Source organism: Zingiber officinale, chromosome 11B, assembly GCF_018446385.1.
Source record: "Zingiber officinale cultivar Zhangliang chromosome 11B, Zo_v1.1, whole genome shotgun sequence".
NCBI classification, from domain to species: Eukaryota; Viridiplantae; Streptophyta; class Magnoliopsida; order Zingiberales; family Zingiberaceae; genus Zingiber; species Zingiber officinale.
In genome coordinates this window covers 82,934,142-82,957,547 of record NC_056007.1, presented here as the reverse complement: position 1 = coordinate 82,957,547, position 23,406 = coordinate 82,934,142, and the positions used below count along the sequence as shown (strand labels likewise).

The 23,406-nt window shown below is 34.6% G+C and overlaps 2 protein-coding genes and 1 non-coding gene across 4 annotated transcripts; all 3 read left to right on the top strand.

Moving 5' to 3' along the window:
• The first annotated feature begins 464 nt into the window (after positions 1–464).
• LOC122033367 (callose synthase 5-like) lies at positions 465–12,622 on the top strand. The gene is made up of 38 exons (XM_042592370.1): positions 465–575; positions 717–842; positions 937–1,029; positions 2,196–2,287; positions 2,369–2,501; positions 2,606–2,743; positions 2,846–2,922; positions 3,020–3,107; positions 3,192–3,317; positions 3,386–3,500; positions 4,511–4,842; positions 5,023–5,075; positions 5,146–5,206; positions 5,314–5,395; positions 5,487–5,536; positions 5,640–5,726; positions 6,731–6,853; positions 6,927–7,021; positions 7,113–7,197; positions 7,281–7,441; positions 7,628–7,751; positions 7,846–7,940; positions 8,049–8,172; positions 8,247–8,398; positions 8,509–8,618; positions 8,722–8,847; positions 8,929–8,997; positions 9,092–9,281; positions 9,411–9,522; positions 9,600–9,719; positions 9,833–9,948; positions 10,033–10,116; positions 10,242–10,354; positions 10,433–10,662; positions 10,806–11,603; positions 11,746–11,796; positions 11,882–12,067; positions 12,192–12,622. The coding sequence occupies exons 1-38, from the start codon at positions 561–563 to the stop codon at positions 12,420–12,422; spliced, it is 5,163 nt and encodes a 1,720-aa protein (XP_042448304.1). The 5' UTR covers positions 465–560; the 3' UTR covers positions 12,423–12,622.
• Positions 12,623–13,745: 1,123 nt separating this feature from the next.
• LOC122034202 (aspartate aminotransferase, chloroplastic-like) lies at positions 13,746–20,648 on the top strand. Of its 2 annotated transcripts, none has more exons than XM_042593344.1 (12): positions 13,746–13,894; positions 13,985–14,064; positions 14,177–14,224; positions 17,469–17,663; positions 17,838–17,876; positions 17,970–18,059; positions 18,378–18,486; positions 18,576–18,685; positions 19,435–19,578; positions 19,651–19,817; positions 19,883–20,147; positions 20,277–20,648. In XM_042593344.1, exons 2-12 carry the CDS (start codon positions 13,990–13,992, stop codon positions 20,406–20,408), a joined length of 1,374 nt encoding a protein of 457 aa, XP_042449278.1. In that variant the 5' UTR covers positions 13,746–13,894; positions 13,985–13,989; the 3' UTR covers positions 20,409–20,648. The 2 variants fall into 2 exon arrangements, with proteins under 2 accessions (XP_042449278.1, XP_042449277.1); XM_042593343.1 differs by having other exon boundaries at positions 14,174–14,224.
• A 1,341-nt stretch (positions 20,649–21,989) lies between these two features.
• On the top strand, positions 21,990–22,061 carry TRNAW-CCA. Its single transcript has one exon. It is a non-coding gene; the product is annotated as a tRNA-Trp (tRNA).
• The last annotated feature ends 1,345 nt before the right edge of the window (positions 22,062–23,406 follow it).

The following is a 23,406-nucleotide window of genomic DNA, read 5'->3' as shown; positions in this document are numbered from 1 at the left end:
CTAACGCTTTCACATAATAATTTTTTTTCGAGAAATAAAATTTCATTACTCATTTGTTAAATTGGTCTTGCAATGCTATTTTCTGTAAAATTTATTTTTCTATGGAACTTTATCATTTTCTCTATCTAAGAGAATTATTCAGAACTTAAAAGTTTTCTTTAATTTTCCAAAAATTGTTTATCAATTAAAAAATCTTGATTTTCAAAACTTAAAACTTCTTGATTTTATTCCTTAGACTTTACATAGATTACCCCATTTTAATATGATCAAAGAGGGAGAACTAGAGGTTAAGTCTAGGGGGAGGGTACATTTTTTTCTTATTTTTGCACATATTTTTTTATATACAAAATATGTACTTACTATTTATGCATCCTTTTTCTTTTCCCCCTTGACGCCTCTGGAATTGCAACGAGAGTATGAAATTGCCTCGGGTTCTTATGCTGGTGGTGGTTGTCTGTGAGCAGATCATTGCTGCTGCCAGAGATGTCCAGGAAAAGACAGAAATTTATGTACCTTATAACATCCTTCCCTTGGATGCCGCCGGTTCTTCACAATGCATCATGCAGCTTGAAGAGGTACTGATCTTACACTTCATGTCTGTACTGCTAAGTTCCTTTTGATGATATGCGTCTTGGTAGTGAACTCTCGGGAGAAACATTATTCTGCAAGATTTAAACAGACTAGGAAACATAAACTTACTGCCCCAACTTTGACAGATTAGAGCAGCTGTGGCAGCCCTGAAGAACACGCGAGGTTTGAATTGGCCTTCTGTTGATAAGCAAAAACAGAAAACAGGAGAATTGGATCTACTTGATTGGTTAAGAGTCACGTTTGGGTTTCAGGTAGAACATTTTCCAAATAAGGAACTATTTCTTTTTCCTTTTCTTTTGGTCCTCAAGAATGTTAGTATCACCACTTCCTATTACTTTTTTGCAGAGAGACAATGTAAGGAATCAAAGAGAACACTTGATTTTGCTCCTTGCCAATGTTCACATAAGGCTATCGCCGAAGCCAGAACCTCTTACCAAGGTATGTATGCTTCTAGAATTAGATTACCAATCACTTTAACACCTTCACTAAAGTATGTTAAGTTTGTAATATGACTAATGTTTATACCTGCTGTCTTTGTTTGCTTTCGTGCGCATAATTGGCACCACATAACCTAGTCATATATTGGTGAACTTCATGGCTGCCCATTAATTTGTTTCATATTGCCTTAAAAAAACACCATCATCACTTTGAGGGAAAAAAACTTGGTTTTAAGGTAATGATGGTATTTTTGTTAAGCCAAGGCAAAATGTATTGGCCTTCTAGTATGAAAATAACAAGTATGATAAATAGGTTCACTCAAGAGGTTACTTAACTACATGAAAAAAAAAAACTAAAAAAAGTAAAAAACAAATCCGTGCAGATGATGGATATTTATTTTTATAACTATAATTCACTAGATTTGCTCAATTTCCTAATGTTTTCCGCTATCTGAATATGTACTTTGTAGTTTGTACTAAAAAAATTGATAGAAGTTAAATATATACTGAGCAAAGTCAAATAAATTTTAAGGAAGACCTCAGTTGACTCCAACATTAATAAATTGTTTTATCAGAACTGTAAAGGAAATGAGATCTATTAGATTCAGCCATTCAACAATATTTAAATTCTCTCCTCTTTTTTTCTAAAAAAATAATAGGTAAACTCAAAGTCATGGTCTAGAATTTTTCTTATGTTGTTTAGGGTCCAAAGTTAGTCCTATCATCTTTGGGGAACTTGTTTATTGTTTATGCCCCAGTTGCTTCTTGGGTGCTTCTTTGGCTTTTATTCTGATTATTTACCAAAAAAGTCCTTTGTGTATACTGTTATCATTGTGATATGCTGCCATGATAATGTGTCATCATGTGGCATTCCCTTAACATTGTGTTATTCATATAGCAATATCAAGTTTTCAATTAGCAAAGTGTTCTATGAGGTTAGTTGCCAGTAGATGGTAAAAATCAGTTTCCTCTTGTTCTTTTTCTCCACAAAAGAATTCTGATTATCTAAATGGCATCTTAAATTGTCCCCACACAAATGGTATAATACACATCAGTTGTTGAGCAAGTCTTGATTACGCAAACTAGATATCAGATTATCTCCTGACTTCCAATGCAATAATTTTGTTACATGAAAATTCTTTAACTAAAGCAATATTCCTATCACAGTTGGACGAACGTGCCGTGGATGCAGTTATGAACAAAATATTCAAGAACTACACATCATGGTGTGAATTCTTGGGGAAGAAACGTAGCTTACGGTATGTATCATATACTCCCTTCTATTTTACCTATTTGATTATTGTAAATATTTTAGCTGTCTAATACTTTATATTCTACAGGCTTGCACAAGGTTTACAACCACAAGAAATTCAGCAGAGAAAGATTCTCTATATGGGTTTGTTTCTCCTTATTTGGGGTGAAGCTGCGAACATTCGCTTTATGCCAGAGTGCTTGTCCTATATATTCCACAACGTGAGTCCTCTATATTGAATTTGCCTTTTTAAACCTCCAACGGCATGATCTTTTTATGTCTTAATTAGTTTGGTTTGTGCTCATGTAAATCATGATGGTATCAGATGGCATATGAGCTACATGGACTATTGGGAGGCAATGTCAGTGTTGTGACAGGAGAGAATGTTAGGTCTTCATATGGAGGAGATGATGAAGCATTCTTGAAGAAAGTAATCAGCCCAATTTATCGTGTTATAGAAAAGGTTCGGATGAAGGAAAAGACACCATGAGTTGAATAACTAAGTGACATTCATGAGTTGAATAACTAAGTGATGATGTTATATACATGTATTGTTACTCTCCAGGAAGCTCAGAAAAGCAATAATGGAAATGCCCCACATTCAGCTTGGTGCAATTATGATGATCTCAACGAGTACTTCTGGTCTGTGAAGAGATTAGATTCATAAAGAAATAAGCGTCATATAATTTTACATTTTATTAGTCATTTTGTTCGTGAGCTTGATTGGCATAACTATTAGGTCCACTGATTGCTTTTCTTTGGGCTGGCCCATGAGAGATGATGGAGAGTTCTTCAAATCTATACGGGAATCAAGGTCTGCAGTCCAGGTATTTCACAGACATGGAAAAAAAACTAAATCATCTGATAGAGTTTTCTAAATATATTGCCACACTGATAAAATTCATTTACAGGGACGCTCATCTAGGAAAGTGCCTAACAAAAGCATGGGGAAGGAAAATTTTGTTGAGACTAGAACATTTTGGAATATCTTTCGAAGTTTTGATCGCATGTGGACATTCTACACAATTGCATTACAGGTATTATCATGATTATACATTGTTTTTTACAACAATCGGGTAATAATCCAATTTTGGAATTTGTTCAGGCAATGATAATTGTGGCTTGGAGTGGTTACCCACTGACACAGATTTTTCAGGAAGATATGTTGTACCCAATATCTAGCATTTTCATAACAGCAGCAATTTTACGCCTGCTTCAAAGTATGAAGTCTTTGGAACTTTATCTTAATTTTTTTTATATATAGATTTTGTAATTAGTAAAAAGCTTCATTATAAAGTTAATCCCATCTGTTTCATACAAAATTCATGTACATGATATTGGTCACACTATTGTTGAACCAAAATGAGAAAAAACTTTTCTAAAGAAATTGATAAAAAAGATTAACTTCTGGCTATAGATCTACCTCTCACCACACAATGATTGGTAGAGATATTATGCATGAGATGGCTCACATATATTATCAATACTTGGTTAGATGAAAGAACCAATTCATTAGTTTGTCAGATCTAGGTCCAAAATTCTTAAGCAGAAGGTTATAGTACTCTTATATAAGTTTATAAATTTCGTTCATTAACTTGTAACACTATGTAAGACTAGAATGGAATTATCTCCCCAACAATAAAGTTCGATGGCATGTCAAGATCTTAAGTCCAGCTCACAATCTAACAATCATCCTTAGTCACAATTATCATCAAGAGTTTTCAATTATCTTACATTGCTTAACAGTAGGAAACTGCTGCTACTTTCTTGCTCAGATGATAATACATATCAATTTTTTTGGTAACCATTAGCCTGAAATGCATAAGTCTAAAGCAGTGATAGCTCACTCATTAAAGCTTACAAATCTTGTTCGTTCGCCCACAACATTTCATTGTTTGCACAAAAGTGATATAATATATAGTCACTATTTTCTGTCCATCTCATCTTAGTTGGAGAACCTATGCTAATTTCACTTGACATTCTGATATTCTGACAAATTTGTGTGTCTGGAAACAATCAAACATCATTTTGTTTGAATTAGCATCATTTACTGATTTGCCAGTTTGTATAAGGTTCTTGCAATTCCAATTTTGTTTTTTTTAAAGGGAATATTACAGAAATCATTAGCATTAACTTTTATTCAATCCATTTTATTCCTAAGATCAAAAACATCATGATTTCTTATTTGAAATCAGTATTTTTTAAAAAAAATATATATTTTTTATTACAGGTATTCTTGATCTTGTTCTTAATTTCCCTGGCTACCACAGATGGAAATTTACTGATGTCTCGAGAAATGTCCTCAAGATATTAGTGAGTCTTGCATGGGCCATAATCCTTCCTCTAAGCTATACAGATTCTGCATGGATAAAGTTGCCCTGGAATAACATTGGGCAGTACCTACATCAGCTAAATGGCATACCACCTCTATATATTGCGGCTGTGCTATTATATTTGTTGCCTAATGTCTTAAATGGATTTTTATTCCTATTTCCTATGCTTCGAAGATGGATGGAGAATTCAGATTGGGGTGTCGTCCGGATGCTCCTATGGTGGTCTCAAGTATGTAGGCACATGTTTTTCTATTTCTTTTTCGTAATTATCTTCATGGTTCTTAATTAAAGAGGTTGAATGTTATCTAGCTAGTGTTTGGGAAATTAGCCAGATTTAATTCCTATACAAGCTCTCTTTCACTCTCTATTTCTTGTGTCTTGATCAGCTAACTCTCCAACTTTTTCTCAGCCAATGATTTATGTTGGGCGTGGTATGCATGAAAGTCAATTTGCACTGTTCAAGTAAGTTTGTATGTAGTTGTTTTTGCAATATGTTTTTATTTTTTTTAATTGGATGTTTTTTTTCCTGAAGGTACACATTGTTTTGGGTGTTGCTGCTATCTTCCAAGTTTGCATTTAGTTATTATATGCAGGCAATTTCTCCCTCTTTCTTTTATATTAGTTTTCACACGTCATAGCATAATGCAAGACTAGGATTTGAAAGCATCCTTTCTCTCAACATGTTTGCACCATGTAACAGATCCAACCTCTTGTGAACCCCACAAAGGACATTATCAATGTTCATGATATACATTTTGTGTGGCATGAGTTTTTCCCCAATGGTGAGAATGCATAGTTCATGTTTTCTTGGTGCCAAGTTTACACAACACATTATTTAGATTTAAATCGTTGACACTGTTCTCTCTGCTGCAGCCCGTGGCAACTATGGTGCTATTATTTCACTTTGGGCTCCTGTGGTATTGGTATGCCAATATGGTTCTCTGTGGTCATTGCTAGTATTGTGTTTCATAATTCAGTGTATTTAACCTCAAAAAATCATTTATGCTATTTTAAAATTTTTCTCAGGTTTATTTTATGGATACTCAAATTTGGTATGCAATTTTCTCAACATTAAGTGGAGGTTTCTCTGGAGCATTTGGTCGACTTGGAGAGGTATGAATTTTGAAGCATCAATGTTGCTAGTTCAAACACAAAGACACTTCTTGCAATAAAATTTTCAAATATTTCTCACAAGCGAATCTGCAAGAGTTCATCAAGAAGCAAATATCTCATTCATTTCTTAGCGCTACTCTGTCATGATACCAGAATTGATTCTCCTACATGAAAAATCTCTTCTTCCCCTTCCACAGTTCCACCTATATCTCTGTTATGATGCCATGTCTTCTTACAAGCAAAGGTTTCTAGTGACAACTACCTATTGTGGAAGGTGCACCTTTCCCCTCTCCTTGGAGCTGTGGTCTCCTTGGTGTTGTTGACAACACTCGTGTCTGATTCTAGGTCTTTGACAAATGAAGATCCAAGTACCAGATGTTCTAATTATTTGATGTATATGCTATTGTACACCATACACCTTAGCTTACTTAGCCAACCCTGACAAAAGATCTTCTTAGCTTCTTCTTTTTGGTTCTTTCAAATGTTTGATTCTTGTGTTTCCCCAATCATGGGGAACAATTGATAGTATATAGAAAAAATGTGTTTTGACATGTTTATTATTGCAAATCGGTTAAAGTCCTGTGTAAGTAGATTTATTGCAGAATGCAGTTGCTTTGAGATGGTTTGAGACATTTGTGTGGGTGTTTGTATGCAGCCTTTGTCCATCAGCATTATGAACAAATACATGGGCTTGTCATTTGTCTATCACTTTTTTGATTTTTTTGACATATTTTTTTCATGCATTTTTCCATTTAAAATTGTATTTGATGTTGACACTGATTGAAATTTAATGTATTTACATATTCATAGTTTTTTCTGTGCTTAATAAATTGATCTATTTATGACCTGTTAAGTAGAATAATGACTGATGATAATGTATGAAGTGTTTATTCTTTCTGTTTAATAGTGATTGATAGTTCGACGCTTGACATATTAAGCTACATCATTTATTTATGTTTTGTTATTTCTAACTTATTCTAAGTCTTGCATTTATCTTCTTGTAGATTCGAACACTAAGCATGCTGAGATCACGGTTTTATTCATTGCCTGGGGCTTTCAACACGTGCCTTGTACCATCTGAGAAAGTTCGTAACAAGGGATTCTCTTTCTCGAAGCGCTTTGCTGAGGTTCTCATCAAACTGTAGAATATATTCTCATATTGGAATTTCAGCTCCTTGTTCTTACAGCTATCAATATTAGGCCTCTCCGAATAAGAGAACTGAAGCAGCAAAATTTGCTCAGCTATGGAATGAAGTAATATGTAGCTTTCGGGAGGAAGACCTTATAAGCGATAGGAAAGGCCTCAAACTGACTTATTTGCTTATCTTTTCACTCAATAATTGTTGGTTTAATTTCTTGGAGGCTCAATCTAGTTTGGTGATTCAGGGAAATGGATCTTTTGCTAGTTCCTTACTCATCAGATCCCAGCTTGAAGGTAATACAATGGCCACCGTTCCTGCTATCTAGCAAGGTAATTATTGACACTATTATGATGCTTTCTTAGTCTTGTTACTTTCAAGGTTTCCTTTTTCAATACATGTATTTATTGAGCAGATACCAGTAGCATTGGATACGGCTGCCCAGTTTCAAGCAAAGGATGTTGATCTATGGAAACGTATCTGTGCTGACGATTACATGAAATGCGCTGTTATTGAGTGCTACGAGTCCTTTAAGCTTGTCCTTAACCTTCTTGTAGTCGGGGAGAATGAGAAAAGGTTTGATCCAAGCCTTCTGTTACTGAATTTTGATAAACAATCATTTGTTACTTTTGAGTCTTCTATTTTGCTGATCTTTTCCCCTTTTGGTTTTCATACTGATGAAAATGTAAATAAGTTCTTTTTTTTTCACAGACCTATTTTGTCATGTTTAAATTCATATGAAATTTTCCTTGCTGGCTACAGGATTATTGGTATCATTATTAAAGAAATTGAAGCTAACATTGCAAAGAATACATTTCTTAGCAATTTTAGAATGAGCGCCCTACCAACACTATGTAAGAAGTTTGTGGAACTTCTGGATATCTTGGTGAGTCATATTATGTAAATTGGTCTCTCCATCCTCCCTGTTGGTAACTAGACTGAAAAGGAGGATTATAAACTCTTTCCTTTTCATATTGCAGAAAGAGGGTGATGCAGCTAAACTTGATACAGTTGTTTTATTGCTGCAAGACATGCTAGAAGTAGTCTCCCGTGATATGATGGTTAATGAGATCCAGTTAGTACAATATCATACTCATTCTGAATAGTTAATTTGGTACTTTTTTGTGGGAGAAATAAGTCATTTGATTGTCTTTTAACTTCTGATTTTCAACATTGATTTCAGTGAGTTAGTTGAGCTGGGGCATGGTAATAGAGATTCAGTTCCTCGAAGACAACTTTTTGCTGGCACAGGTTCAAAACCTGCAATAGTGTTTCCCCCTGTACTCACCCCACACTGGGAAGAACAGGTATTTCTCAATAAAATCAGTCCTAGGCTAATCATTATATTGATAGAAGCCATTAATTTTCTACTTCATTGCAGATTAAGCGGCTTTACCTCCTATTGACAGTAAAGGAATCTGCAATTGATGTTCCCACAAACCTTGAAGCTCGTAGAAGAATAGAATTTTTCTCAAATTCTTTATTTATGGACATGCCTCGTGCTCCTAGAGTTCGTAAAATGTTGTCATTCAGGTATCTACTCAATTTATCAATGCCAAGAAGATGGACTAGTACATGTAATACGTAACTTGTTCATGAAAGTTATCTCTTATCACTTTCATTTAATTTAAAATGTTTTGCAGTGTAATGACTCCATACTACAGTGAGGAGACTGTGTTTTCAAAAAGTGATTTGGATTTGGAGAATGAAGATGGTATCTCTATAATCTTTTACCTGCAAAAGATCTATCCAGGTTTAGTCTCTGCTTCTTGGTAGTTCATTTAAAAATCTATTTTAGATATTTCCACTGCTTCTTCTTTGTTGTCTCTGTATTTACATTAATCTGATTGATATAGATGAATGGAACAATTTTATGGAGAGAATCAATTGCAAACGAGAAAGTGAGGTTTGGTCAAATGAAGAAAATGTTTTGCAGCTTCGTCATTGGGCTTCTCTTAGAGGACAAACACTTTCTAGAACTGGTAAAAAAATTGATCACGTACCTGAAAGTATTATTATCAAATAGGACTTTTGACAACTAATTTGTATATGTATGGTTGTAGTGAGAGGCATGATGTACTATCGCAGAGCTTTGAAGCTCCAGGCTTTTCTGGACATGGCTCAAGAGAGTGGTTAGTTATTTTTTTAAAAATTTATTTTTAATATCTGGAAAAAGATCTTTTGCATGGTTTTTCATTTTCTCCAATTTTAATTTTCCTTCTGCAGAGATACTTGAGGGTTATAAAGTAGTAACCGATCCTACAGAGGAAGAAACGAGGAGCCAAAGGTCATTGTGTGCTCAACTTGAGGCTATAGCAGATATGAAATTCACATATGTTGCGACATGCCAAATTTATGGCAATCAAAAACGGTCTGGAGATCGGCGTGCAACAGACATTTTGAACTTGATGGTTAAGTATGTCTTGTTTTTGCACATCAAAATGACAGTTCCTTTACATAAAGAAAAAGAATGACATGTCTGTTTTTTTTGCTCATTCTTGTATGTGTGTTGCAATTGCATCTAATAAAAATTCCATAAATGTAGCTACCCTTCCCTTCGTGTTGCATATATTGATGAAGTTGAAGAAAGAGATGGTGACAAGGTTCAGAAGGTACACTACTCTGTGCTGGTAAAAGCTGTCGACAACCATGATCAGGTAACAATTTTAGTACAATCTCAGCAGCATTATTAATGGAACGCATGAAATATTGATATATATTTTTCTTCTTCCAGGAAATATACAGGATAAAACTACCAGGGCCAGCAAAGATAGGTGAAGGGAAACCAGAAAATCAAAATCATGCAATAATCTTCACTCGTGGTGAAGCTCTTCAGGCCATTGATATGAATCAAGTAATAAAAATTCTCTGAATTGGTTAATGATCTTTTTAGATTTTAGCTTATCAGGATTCTTCTTCTTCTTCTTCTTCTTCTTCCTGTTTTTGCCTTTTTCACGAAAACTTTAGGATAATTATCTAGAGGAGGCATTTAAAATGCGCAATCTTCTGGAAGAATTTAATGAAGACCACGGGCTACGCCAACCTACCATCCTTGGTGTCCGTGAGCATATTTTCACAGGAAGGTAAATTTAAATGATCAGTTCTAAAATTATGTGTTGTTCCTATCGTGTGGACAGATGATTTAGAGTGCTTTATTTTTATTGCAGTGTTTCATCTTTGGCATGGTTTATGTCAAATCAGGAAACAAGTTTTGTGACAATTGGACAAAGAGTCCTTGCAAGCCCCTTGAAGTAAGTTCATTGCTTCCCTTTAAGTTCTTTTTATATCATGTTTATTCATCATATAGCATGTTTTTGATCTGTTCTTATATAGGCAAAAATCTTCCTTCTTAGTTATCTTTTTATCTGTTTTTCAGAGTTCGGTTCCATTATGGACACCCAGATGTGTTTGATAGAATCTTTCACATAACTAGAGGTGGCATCAGTAAGGCATCTCGAGGGATCAATTTAAGTGAAGATATATTTGCTGGTGATGCTATTTGAAAACATTCCACTTAGATCTTGTTGGGCCTTATTTCCATTCTAACTCATATTTCTCCACTATCAGGCTTTAACTCAACCTTAAGGCGTGGAAATATCACCCATCATGAATATATCCAGGTTGGAAAAGGTCGTGATGTTGGACTTAACCAAATCTCCCTGTTCGAAGCAAAAGTGGCTTGTGGTAATGGAGAGCAGATACTTAGCAGAGATATCTATCGCTTAGGGCATCGTTTTGACTTTTTCCGAATGCTGTCATGTTATTTTACAACCGTTGGATTCTACATCAGCTCGATGGTAACACATGTTCCTTGTTTACATTTCAGATATTTACATTTTATTGCCCATCATCTGTTCATATTCTTCTCTAAAGATATTAATTTATGATTATTTATTAGCAAAGAATATCACTGCTTAATACTTCTTTATGCTACTTGCAGTTGGTCGTGATCATAGTTTATGCCTTCTTGTATGGAAGACTCTACTTGTCATTGAGTGGGATGGAGGATGCTATTATGACTCAGGCAAGGAAGAGAGGCAATACTGCTTTGGAGTCAGCAATGGCATCTCAGTCAGTGGTTCAATTAGGTTTGCTAATGGCTTTACCAATGATAATGGAGATTGCACTAGAAAGAGGTTTCAGGACTGCCCTTGGCGATTTCATCATAATGCAGCTTCAGCTTTGCTCTGTGTTCTTCACATTCTCCCTAGGAACAAAGTCTCATTACTTCGGAAGAACAGTGCTGCATGGTGGAGCTAAATACAGAGCCACAGGACGAGGATTCGTTGTCCGGCATGTTAAGTTCGCTGAGAATTATAGGATGTATTCAAGGAGCCACTTTGTTAAAGGCCTGGAGCTGATGATAATGCTGATAGTTTATCAGATCTATGGTTCAGTGGCTACTGATTCGATGGCTTATATTCTTCTGACATCATCAATGTGGTTCCTAGTTGGTACATGGCTTTTTGCACCATTCCTTTTCAACCCCTCAGGCTTCGAATGGCAAAAGATAGTGGAAGACTGGGATGACTGGAGCAAATGGATAAACAGTTGGGGTGGAATTGGTGTGCCAGCAAACAAGAGTTGGGAATCTTGGTGGGATGAAGAACAAGAACATTTGCAGTCAACCGGTTTGTTAGGGAGGTTCTGGGAAATAGTGCTCTCTCTGCGGTTCTTCATTTTCCAATACGGCATCGTGTATCATCTTCATGTTTCAAATGGCGACACAAACATCATAGTAAGTTTTTTCAGATACCTCAAGCTCAGTGTTCTAAATTATTTGTCTATGTTTGTGAAACTATATGCATCACAAAACACCCATTAGATGATCTAACATAATTAATCTTTTGCATATTTTCTGATGTTCCTGCATTGATCAGGTGTATGGATTGTCCTGGTTCGTGATTGCAGCGGTATTTTTGATACTGAAGGTCAGTTGTCTGACCACCAGCTTAGTAGATTCTCTCAATTTGGACAATACTTCTTTTCCATTTTACCAAAAATACTCGTGTGCAGGTGGTGTCGATGGGGAGGCTGAAGTTTAGCGCAGATTTCCAGCTCTTGTTCCGGCTGCTTAAGTTGCTACTTTTCATTGGATTTGTGGGAACTCTGAGCATTCTCTTCATCTTCCTCAATCTCACTGTAGGAGACATCTCTTGCAGCATCCTCGCTTTCATGCCTACTGGTTGGGCTTTGCTTCAGGTGAAGTATCATCAATTAAGCTTGTTAACTTGCCGATCACTTCGCTTTCATGTAGACTGGAGGATTTTAGAGACTAAATCCTCAAACTTGCGCTTGGTTTTCATTGTTGTTGGTGGCGGTGCAGATTTCACAGTCACTGAGGCCAGTGGTGAAGGGGCTGGGATTGTGGGGCTCCGTCAAAGCGTTGGCCAGGGGTTACGAGTACGTGATGGGGCTGGTGATCTTCGCGCCAGTGGCCGTCCTTGCCTGGTTCCCGTTCGTGTCGGAGTTCCAGACAAGGCTACTGTTCAACCAGGCCTTCAGCCGAGGGCTGCAAATATCACGTATTTTGGCCGGAGGGAAGAAGCACAGCTGAGCTGAGCTGAGCTGAGCCCGTCGTCCCAATGCGCCGTCAGTCATTCACACGTGTACACCAAAATGTACTCGATTCAGTGCATGCAAAATTCTGCGACTGAAGCTTCCCTTCTTCAATAAACTCGATGACATTTTTTCTATTGTTTTCCAAACCATCATAGATTTTATGAATTTTACCAATGGCCCAATTGTGGATGTCAATTTACCCAAGAAAAAGCAATGTTTTTATGCGATTTTCCTCATGTTAGAAGGCCTATACTAATTTTCTACAACTACTTTTTAAATTAAAAAAAACACATCTATTGCAAAATATAAGGAAAAACATAATATAGGTTTAATAATATTCATTTGAAGATACCGTGAATATTTCAATAAATTAAAAACGAAAATTGCCATAGAATAATTTACTCTAGGTAAAATCTCAAATAATTTTTGTAATATAAAAATTGTGGTCAAATATTAGTCAAAAATTTAAAAGGCTTTCTTTATTTTTTTTGAAAGATCAAGATGGTGTCCCATTTTGATTTTTTTTTAAAAGGTACTTTATCTCATGTATAATTATTCAATTTCCCTACATTATACTATTCTCATTCTTATTTCTTTTTTATATTTTTCACCTAAATCTTGAATTGGATATGCATTGTAACAGTTATGATTCGTAGTTAATGTATAGTTATAACAACTATGATTTTATAACTATTATAATATATTTTTTAATATTAAAATTATTTGGAGTCTTCGAAAAAAATTAAACAATATTTTTTAGTCTGAAACTAGATCGTTATTAATTTCACCTTATAATCAGTTGTTGATTTATGAACGAACTTCAATTTAATATATTGTGTATTCTATGATTTAATTTTAGTAAAAAATTATGATATCTCAAAATTTAGAATTTAATATTCATATATAACTTCTATAAAATGGTAGTTGTTATAACTAAGCTGGTCATGTTTACTATAATTTTATAACTGAAAAGTTACAATTTTTTTATTATATAATATGTTAAATCGATGCACTGATTACGGGATGAAATCATAACAACCTAGTTTCCAATTTAAAAAAGTATCGTTTAAAATTTCTTTTAAAACTACAAATAATTTTAATCTTAATTTTTTTTTTTCATTATGAAACTCAAAATGGCTAGTGCGTCTCCTATTAATTTAGAATTCAGACAGAAGATATATATAGGATGATAATGAAAACAGGCCTAAATAGTTGTGTTATTTTACATGTGTCTTTTGATTAAAAAATTAATTAAAGTGAGACGTTTTCGATGATTTAGCAAGGAAAAAACAACTGACCGCTTTTGATTTTTAGCCAATATTATTTGAACCAAAAGAATTAAATCGGATTAAATATCACGACACGGCCTCCCCTCTACTCAAGGGGCCAAAATTAGCACTCGGGTGGAAAGAGTTTCACAGGGCGATCTTATAGCACATCCCGTCTCTTCTTTTCGATTTTATCGAGGTTACCGATCGAAATCCTTTTCTCTTCTTTTTATTCTTATCGTCCTTGTTCAGGAATGTGATTCGATCCTCTCTGTTTTTCCCTCATCAGATCGAATGGCTTCGAACGTAGCTTCGGTCGCTATCTCTGCGCCATCTGCCTCCTTAGCGTCCCTTCGGGGGAACCCCAAGGTTTAGGTTTTCGATGCCCTTGTTGTTTTTTTTTTCTGGATCGGAGTTCGCTATTTGATTTTCTTGAGATCAAGTTTGTGCTGGTTGCTGAATCGCTTCGCTATTTCAGCAGCGGATTGGATTCGGAAAGAAACATGCGGATCTCCTTTTCAAGGGGAAGGTATGATCATTTTCTCTTTGATCTCGCCAGGTTGCCTATTGCAGCTTAAATTCTGGCTTAAGTTCCACCTGTAGTTAGCTTTTTTGTGAGCTAGTCACTGTCAACTGATTCTTGTTTCCTTCTCCTCTCATGACGATTTGGACTAATTTGGAGAGGTTGATATATACTTAAAGAAACATATACATTTTTAGGAAAAGTAACTATGATAATTTTTACCTTTTTGATATTTAAGCTATTTTTTTTAATATTTTAGGTATATTTGGTAATTTTTATCTCTTTATATATTTGTATTTTAGTCTATTTAAGAATTTTAGGATTGTGAGTGTTAATAATTTTTTCTTTCTTTTAGAATTTTTTTTTTTACAAGATAGGAAGCAAGTTCCGGATCAAATGAAGGTGAAACTGATTGCCATCAGACTCGAGGGTCGAGCATCGATGTGGTGGGAGCACTTGCGGCGCTCACAAGATAGATAGGGCAAAACCAAGATCAAAGATTAGGAGAAAAAGAAAAAGATGAACAATCACTTTTTTCCTTTTGGTTACACTCAAATTTTGTTCCAAGGATGGTTAGGTTTTTCCATGGAGGTTGATAGCTTCGGCTCTCAAGATGACCTTAATGAATTTGAAAATGATTTGGAGGAAGTTGTCGAGGTACTTTATGGTGATGACCTTGGACTTTAATCGTTCGTTAGAGTTTGTTAATTTCCAAGGATTCACTAGTGGAAGTGGTGGAAGATGCTATAATTGAAGAAAAATCTTGATCTCAAATTGGAGATGAGACCAAGGCGATTAATGATCCAATTTACGACTAAGATGAGACTGAGGTGATTAGATAGCCGGTATATGACGATTATGGAGCAGACGAAGTGTTTGATGATGATCTTTTATTCGTTCCGGATTTATGTTTTGTCTAACAAGGTAATTCTGAACTTTTTATCAAATTATATTAAGCAACTGATCGTAGACCATCTGAGGAACCCCTAGAAGGCAAGACCGAAGAGATTTGCGAACCAATTTACAATGATGACAGAGTTGACAAGGTGCAACAACTATTTTCAGTCTGTGCTGAATTTATTCCAGAAGATCTTCGGTCATCGGCAGAGAAGAGATTGGCGGCGGTACTATCGGTGGAAGAGGTTAGAGATGAGGAAGAATGCAGAAGATTTCATGGTGCATTTACAGGATACTACAATACTGTTGGCTCAAAAGAAGGATGGACTCCTCAGACATTTTCTTCACCATGCAATTCTTGGATCTGCTATCTGACATTAGTTTTGCGGACAAGGCTAAGGCATACAACCATTATGGAGATGATATAGAAATGGCATGTGTTGTTCTTTGTGCTTGCCTTTACCTTAGCGTCATCCAATGCAAAAGAAGAGGAAAAAGAACAACTTTCTACAACAAAGATGTCAGGAAAGTTGATCCTTCCTCAGTTAATGAAAGGGTGAATCTACATGATTTTCAGTGATAAGGTGAAATCTTCAAGCATATACAAAAGGGATTCAACAAATATTTCAGATTATGCTTTGCTTCTATTTGGTGGCAACCTTACACCAGGTGAATCTAGCGAGGGTATTGAAATGTTGGATGGCTACCTTCGTTTCTTGGCTCCTAAAAGCATGCTACAACTTATTTAGAAATTGTTCCACAAACCAAAGAAAGAGATCATAAAAGGGAGCCCAAAAAAGACCTTGATAGAAGCTCCCCTCCAATTTGTTAAAAAACCTCTAGTGAAAATTTTCAATGTTCTGGAAGAAGATTTGTTTGAAAAAATTGAAGCAAGAGAGGACGCAATGTATCAACACAAAGCAAAGAAACTACAACTCATGGCTCGAATCTCCGATGTGATCCACTGCGCCCTCCAACAAAGTTTTGCCGATTTGGTGCCAAATGATCTTCCTCAACAACTACCCCTGACACTACTCTAGACTCGAGGACGAGTTTTTTCAACCCGGGGCAACAAATGCAGGAGGATCCGAAGATTATTATTATTATTATTTTTGATAATTTTTACCTTTTTGGTTTTAAAGTATTATAGGTATTTTTAGTAATTTCTATCTTTTTATATATTTATATTTTGAGTCCATTTAGGAATTTTAGGATTATGAGTCTATTAATAATTTTTTCTTTCTTTTAGAATTTTTCTTCCTTTCTTTACAAGATAGAAATTGTGCTCTATATGTTTGGATTTATTTCCTTTATTTGTGTCGGTCCAGAGTCTATATAAATATCTGGTGGTTTGAGGAATAATCCTCGATTATTAAATAATTTTTTTTAAAAAAAAAATCTAGAGAACAACAGCTATCTCTTCTTGCTTTTTCCTCAAACCTCCTTTTTTGTTAGCCCGCAGTATAATTGTTATCCTGTCTAGCGCCAACTAGAGTCAGTCAATTCCTAATGGTATTTGCTTAACTTCATGAAAGCTTTCCTGCTTAACTTACTTGACTGTTCTCTGTGATACTCACATGTCTTTCTTCGACTTGGACAAACAATCTTATCATGATTTATTCAAGATGCTGACAGCTATTTCTTCATTTATCAAGCATTGCAAAATTTTAATTTTGCAAGAACCCACTGAATATACTTGGTCAGCAATACTGCTAATAGGTCTATGCTTCCTTTGGTATTTTTTAATCCTTTCATCTCAGAATGTTGCTAGACATAAATTAAGGCCACATGTATTTGCAATTTATACTCTACTCACTATGCATGGCATTATGTGTGTGCTTTCTTAATTGGACTCGGTTTATTTAAAAAACTGATGACCTATTGGCACTGCTTGCCTTTATATTATTGTTCTCAATAAAGGAAAGTACCCCACAAAGAAGTCGAAATTTTGCCAACATTACGTGTGCTATTCTTCTAGTTAACCTTTTTCACTCTTTTTGAAGCCACCATGCACTTTGTGTTTGTCGATCTGAATATGGCACAACTACTTGTGATAGATAAGAATGGTGCATGCTGAAACGTGTTCTCAATGTTATAATTATTTTTACCAGCCTGAGGAAGTGTGGCATAAGTGGAACTCGGAATATTCAGAATTTAAGGACTTCAGAAATGAGACAATTTGTTTCAACAGCTTGCGGTTGACATTAGAAAAGATAGTGAATTGAAAATTCTATAAAAACATCAGAAACTGGAAGAATATCTCTTTTGGTCCTCAGATTCAATAGTCACTTTTACCCTCGGTATTAATATATACTGTACCTGGAACATAATAGTCAACTTTTTAAAATTCCAGGTTTTCACACGAGTCAGTATGGCTGTCACAGTTAATTCTTCTCATTTTGAGGGAGTTACCATGGCTCCTCCAGATCCTATCCTTGGGGTTTCTGAGGCATTCAAAGCTGACACAAGTGATCTGAAACTTAACCTTGGTGTTGGAGCTTACAGGACAGAAGAACTTCAACCCTATGTGCTAAATGTAGTTAAGAAGGTAAAAATTGTTGCTTAATAATTTGCATTAGTTTCTTTTCTGATGTATTATAAACGCGTCATATAAAGTGCTGTTCTCTCACTGATCTTTGTGTTATCAATTATAAGTTAGAGATCGTTCAGTCATTACTTAAATTTCGTGACTAAAAAGTGCATATGCCATTTCACCTTATAGGTAGAAAAGCTAATGCTGGAAGGAGGAGAAAACAAGGAGGTACATTTTGTTTTTTGTCTAATTCAATTTTATTGTGTTGTCATTGCTGACAATTATTTCTTTCTAATTTTTTGTTTATTCTTGGCATTGCAGTATCTTCCTATTGAAGGTTTAGCTGCCTTTAATAAAGCAACTGCTGACTTATTACTAGGGGCAGATAATCCTGTTATCAAGGAAGGAAGGGTATGTCTCATATCATTTTGATCCTTTATTTAAACTTTTCATTCTCCAGTATTGATGTTAAGAAAATAAATCTTTGCAATATGATAAGTCTCTTGTTTCTTGGTGTACCTGGTATTTAGTACAGCAATCTAAGCTAGCATTGGTAATTCTGGCTGCAAGCAGTAGTTAGTTTTCAAAATTTTGGATTGCAACTAACTGGTACCATGGCATATCAATTCCATGTGTGAGTCTTGACATAGGTTTCGTGCAAAATTAGATAGAGTTCATTTAGATTTATCTTGGTGTTTTCCTAACAAACTATTAGCTTTGATTGTTCAGGTGGCAACTGTTCAAGGGCTTTCAGGGACAGGCTCTCTTCGTGTTGCAGCAGCATTTATACAAAGATATTTTCCTGATTCAAAAGTTTTGATATCCTCTCCAACTTGGGGTGAACAAATTTTACATTTTCTTAGAATGTAAATAGAGAGATGACCAATACAATTTATGATTTTAATCAATTTCTTATATGACTAACAGGTAATCACAGGAACATTTTCAATGATGCTAGTGTTCCCTGGTCTGAATATCGCTATTATGATCCCAGGACAGTTGGATTAGACTTTGATGGAATGGTAACAGACATTAAGGTAATGAATTTTTTGTCAGATGCTGGAACGTAGATCTGCTTCACATGTAAACTGTCAGTCATTTGGTGATGAAATGATGGTGTCATTTTAGAAGATTGAATGAGTTTTTTTTTTTTTAACTTTTTGAAAGTTTTGAATAAAATTGCTCATGTTTTATAGTCAAATTCTTTTTTTGCTTCCAGCGTTGCATTCAGCATCTGATCGATACTTTTTAGAGACGCTCTTTTTTGTTTGTTTTAGCATTTTATACTCCAAATGGCATCCAATGGTACAATCTCTCCTTAGTCTTTACCTAGTTTTTTGGTTTTTTAGTATAGTTGGTATTTGTAATCCTTGAATTATGTTAACCAGTGATCTTGGTTGATCAGTCTCGTTGAGTCTTCTTGGCAATTGAATTTATAATTTTAACTTAGTTCTAACTGTATAGGTACACCCTCTCTCTCTCTCTCTCTCTCTCTCTCTCTTTCTCTCTCTCGCTTCATATTATTGTATCATCACCATGGCTGGTGGTGTATAAGCCCCCACTATCCACTTTTATAGTTTGGTGCTTTCAGAGGGAGGACCATCGAGTTAATTAAATTATATATATTAGGTTATTTTTTGTTTTATTTTCGTTTATTATTGGAATAATTTTGGGCATTTCTGTATGTTTTAATAAATTCTAGCTCTCTCTTTCCTAGTATGAATATTTAATGCTTGTTTGCTTCCTTGTACCTTTTAGTGAGATAATCAATTTCTCTCTGCTTTAGGCAGCACCAGATGGATCTTTTGTCCTACTACATGGATGTGCCCACAATCCAACGGGAATTGACCCAACTCCTGAGCAGTGGGAAAAGATTGCTGATGTCATTCAAGAGAAGAATCATATTCCATTCTTTGATGTTGCATATCAGGTAATCTTGTTTTACAAATTTCCTTTCCTTTTCAATGTTCAAATTATGTTGAGTCGTGAAACAAACTTGTAGGGTTTTGCTAGTGGAAGCCTTGATGAAGATGCATTTTCCGTTAGACTATTTGTCAAACGTGGCATGGAGCTTTTCGTTGCTCAGTCTTATAGTAAAAATTTAGGTTTGTATGCAGAAAGGATTGGAGCTACAAATGTAGTTTGTTCATCTTCAGAAGCTGCAGTAAGGTATGTTGTGTGCTATACACCTAAAGTACCCCTCCTATTTCATCCGTTTTGCCTTCTATAATCAGGGTGAAAAGCCAGCTCAAAAGACTAGCCCGGCCAATGTATTCCAATCCTCCCGTTCACGGTGCTAGGATAGTTGCCAATGTTGTTGGAGACCCAAACCTTTTCAGTGAATGGAAAGAGGAGATGGAAATAATGGCTGGACGAATAAAGAACGTACGGCAAAGACTCTATGAGAATCTCATTCAGAAAGATAAAACCGGCAAGGACTGGTCTTTTATCCTTAAGCAAATTGGCATGTTCTCCTACACTGGGTTAAACAAAGCACAGGTACTAATATTCTAATATCTCATAATGTCATAATTAAATTAGCATTTCTTGTACATTATTTTTTTTTTCAGATTATAAACCATACATCACATGACAACATCTCATGGTGTACTTTTTTTTTTTTGTTAGAGTGATAATATGACCAACAAGTGGCATGTTTACATGACCAAGGATGGAAGAATATCTTTGGCTGGACTCTCTCTGGCCAAATGCGAATACCTCGCTGATGCCATTATTGATTCATTCCATAACGTCAGCTAGGAAAATTGACACTGGCTTAGAGCAATGCCCAAATTTACATCTGGAAAGTTTTGCAATTGATCCAGTTATTACTTTCAGTGCACTTTGTTTTGGTGTCAAGGATAGTTCATCCATTTACTGACACCAAATGATGCAAATAAAACATGACATTGAGAACAACAATTTTGTTCATATGACAGTTTGATATTGTGCTAAAAATTATAATTTCAATGCTTGTTATTTTTTTGAAGGAAGAAAGTTTCAGTATGTGCAATATGGTTTCTGGAGGAGTCATAATGACTTGCTTGATTTAGGGACCGGTAAAGGTGTTCGTTAGTGGTCTAATTAGAATTAACCGCAGCTGAGAAGATCCAGGTATTACCAATTGATTTCTAGAGTATGCCAAATTGATGTTTTGAAACTGGATTGGTCCTATCGACTTCTACCCTTTTTTATTGAATTGGATTTAAAGGGAAGAAATGTTATTTTCCATTTTCATAATCCGCCAGACATATGTAGCATCTGAATGGAAGAGAAGTTCCATAAGCAATATGACTGACTCAGAGCAGTCCAACTAGGAATCAAGAAACATCAAAATTCCAAAGGAAACAATTTTTAGGTTTCTGAGAAGCATGATTTATTTGATACAAATACACTTTCAGCTGGAAAACAGTAAATTTTAGATTAATTTCAAGAGAAACACAAATAAATTCTTTTTTTACTGTCATTTGAAAATGAACCTGTACCCATATTGGTCGAAGAAGTCACCTAACAATTTATCTTGCCAGGCAATTTTTAGTAACAGATCAATCTTCGTTTCAACAAAAATTTCTGACACTGGACTGGAATATCATTTTATGATTATGATTGGAACGGAAGATAAGACATCTTTATTTCGGTTGCAGAAGCTATTTGTTCCTAATTTTGTTTCAAAACTGCAAAAATCTTGAGAATAATCTGGGAGGAAACTTGGGCAATAAGTGAAAAAAACCTTAACCGTTCCACATTATCAATGCTTAATGAAGTGTCAACTTGCTTGCGATTCTTTGTTGTCCATGAATTTAATTTATCTTCTCCGTGTTGGTCTAGGACGGATTGACTGAGATGCTGGGATCTATAATAAATTTTATGAAAATTTAAATAGAAGGTAAATTATTTCATTTACTTCAATACAGGAAGTCTACAATGCTCTAATAGCTGAATATTACAATATTCAAAGCCTCTACTTTACCCCCAAAATATACATCTTTAATTGAACTACAAGATTCATTTTGAATTTTAGAATATGATAATTTAGTGAAAGATATTTGAACCTCCATATATCTCCTTATAGCTCGATTTTGTCAGAAGTTGTACGTTCAGAATTATTATTTTCATGCCTGTTGATAAGTTGAGATTTTCTTTTATTTATTGAAAAGTACAAAAAAAAAACTAATTTTCTTTCTCATTAGAATCGATTAAAAAAAACAGAGAATATGAAGACCTTATACTACTTAAATTTTAACACTTGAATGGCGTATTGTTATATTATTCATATGTTATGAAAACAATGTTTATGAATATACATATCTAATATATTAAATTAATTAATTGAACATCGTTGGATCCGTGGCGCAATGGTAGCGCGTCTGACTCCAGATCAGAAGGTTGCGTGTTCGATTCACGTCGGGTTCAGTACACTTTTTGAGGAAAATATTTCTGACTGTCGTAGGCACGTCCTATTAAAGCAGCACAGCATTGTTAAAAAGCATGTTACTTTTTCTTTAAAGATTCTACGCATGGGCTGAATTATTGTCATGAACCTGTAGATAAGCTGACACTTGCATCTTTTGTCCTTTCAAGAAGGTGCCCCCAATATCTATCACTATTTTTTATTCAGTGAAAAAAATGGATCTAAAAATATTGACGATTTGATAGATTTATATGAATATTTTTTAAATTTATAATAATGACCCGTAAAGTTTTTTTAATAGAATTAAATTGGTTATCTTTAAATTAGTCAATTTAAAAAATTGATTACCTTATACCAAGTAAGAAAAACGAAGAGGCTCATTTTGGTCATAAGAATGCTCTGATTTTGATTTATTATGATGGCAAAATTTTAGTGAGCTAAGATGGATTAACCCTTTTAAAAACCAGAAAATTAGATACAAAATCTTCTAGAGTTCTCTTTAGTCACATATCTTAGAATTGATAATACTACAAATAGAGAAGTTTTTTATAAATACCTTAAATTGATAATATTAAAAGGTACATTTTTCTTAACTTTTTAGTTAAGATTAAATATAATATTAAATTAATTTTTTATAAGAGAAATTTATTACAATAACCTGCTGTTGAGATTTTCGAACGTCATACCAATATTGCACTATTATAAGTAGGGATGCAGCCACATATAATTTTGATGGGGCAATTACCCCCAACTCAATTTTTTATAACCCTTAAAGAAATATACAATTATAACAATATTAGAGTTTTACTTCATAAAAAATAAAAATAAAGATAATCTTCAAAAATTAAAATTATTTTTTATAAATCAATTCTTCTCCCTCAAATCTCTTTCTATATTAACCCACTTGATATATAGCTCACGTAATACATGTGCAGAAACGTTACTTAGAAGAAAAAAAAACAGAAGCAAAATTTCTTTTTCAGGCTCTGAAATGCATTATACTTTATGAGCAGCCAACTTGGACAGGAGAGTGGTTTTTTGTTGTTCATCTCCAGCCTATTTGCTTTAACAAAATGTATTATTTGTTCTGATTTGCATCCTTCGAGACATTGTTAATGACATTTGAGCCCTTTATATAAAATAGAATAATATTTTTATTAGTAATGGACTCAAACTTATATGGGTAAAAATTAAAAGGGCATTTATCATTTATAAAATCATCAAATGAAAGCTTCATCTTCAAGTAAAGTTAAATGAATACCTCATCGTATAAACTATCTGTAAGTACATGATAATTTTAATATGATTAATTAAGTTAAATTAAATTTTATATATTTGATTCTTATA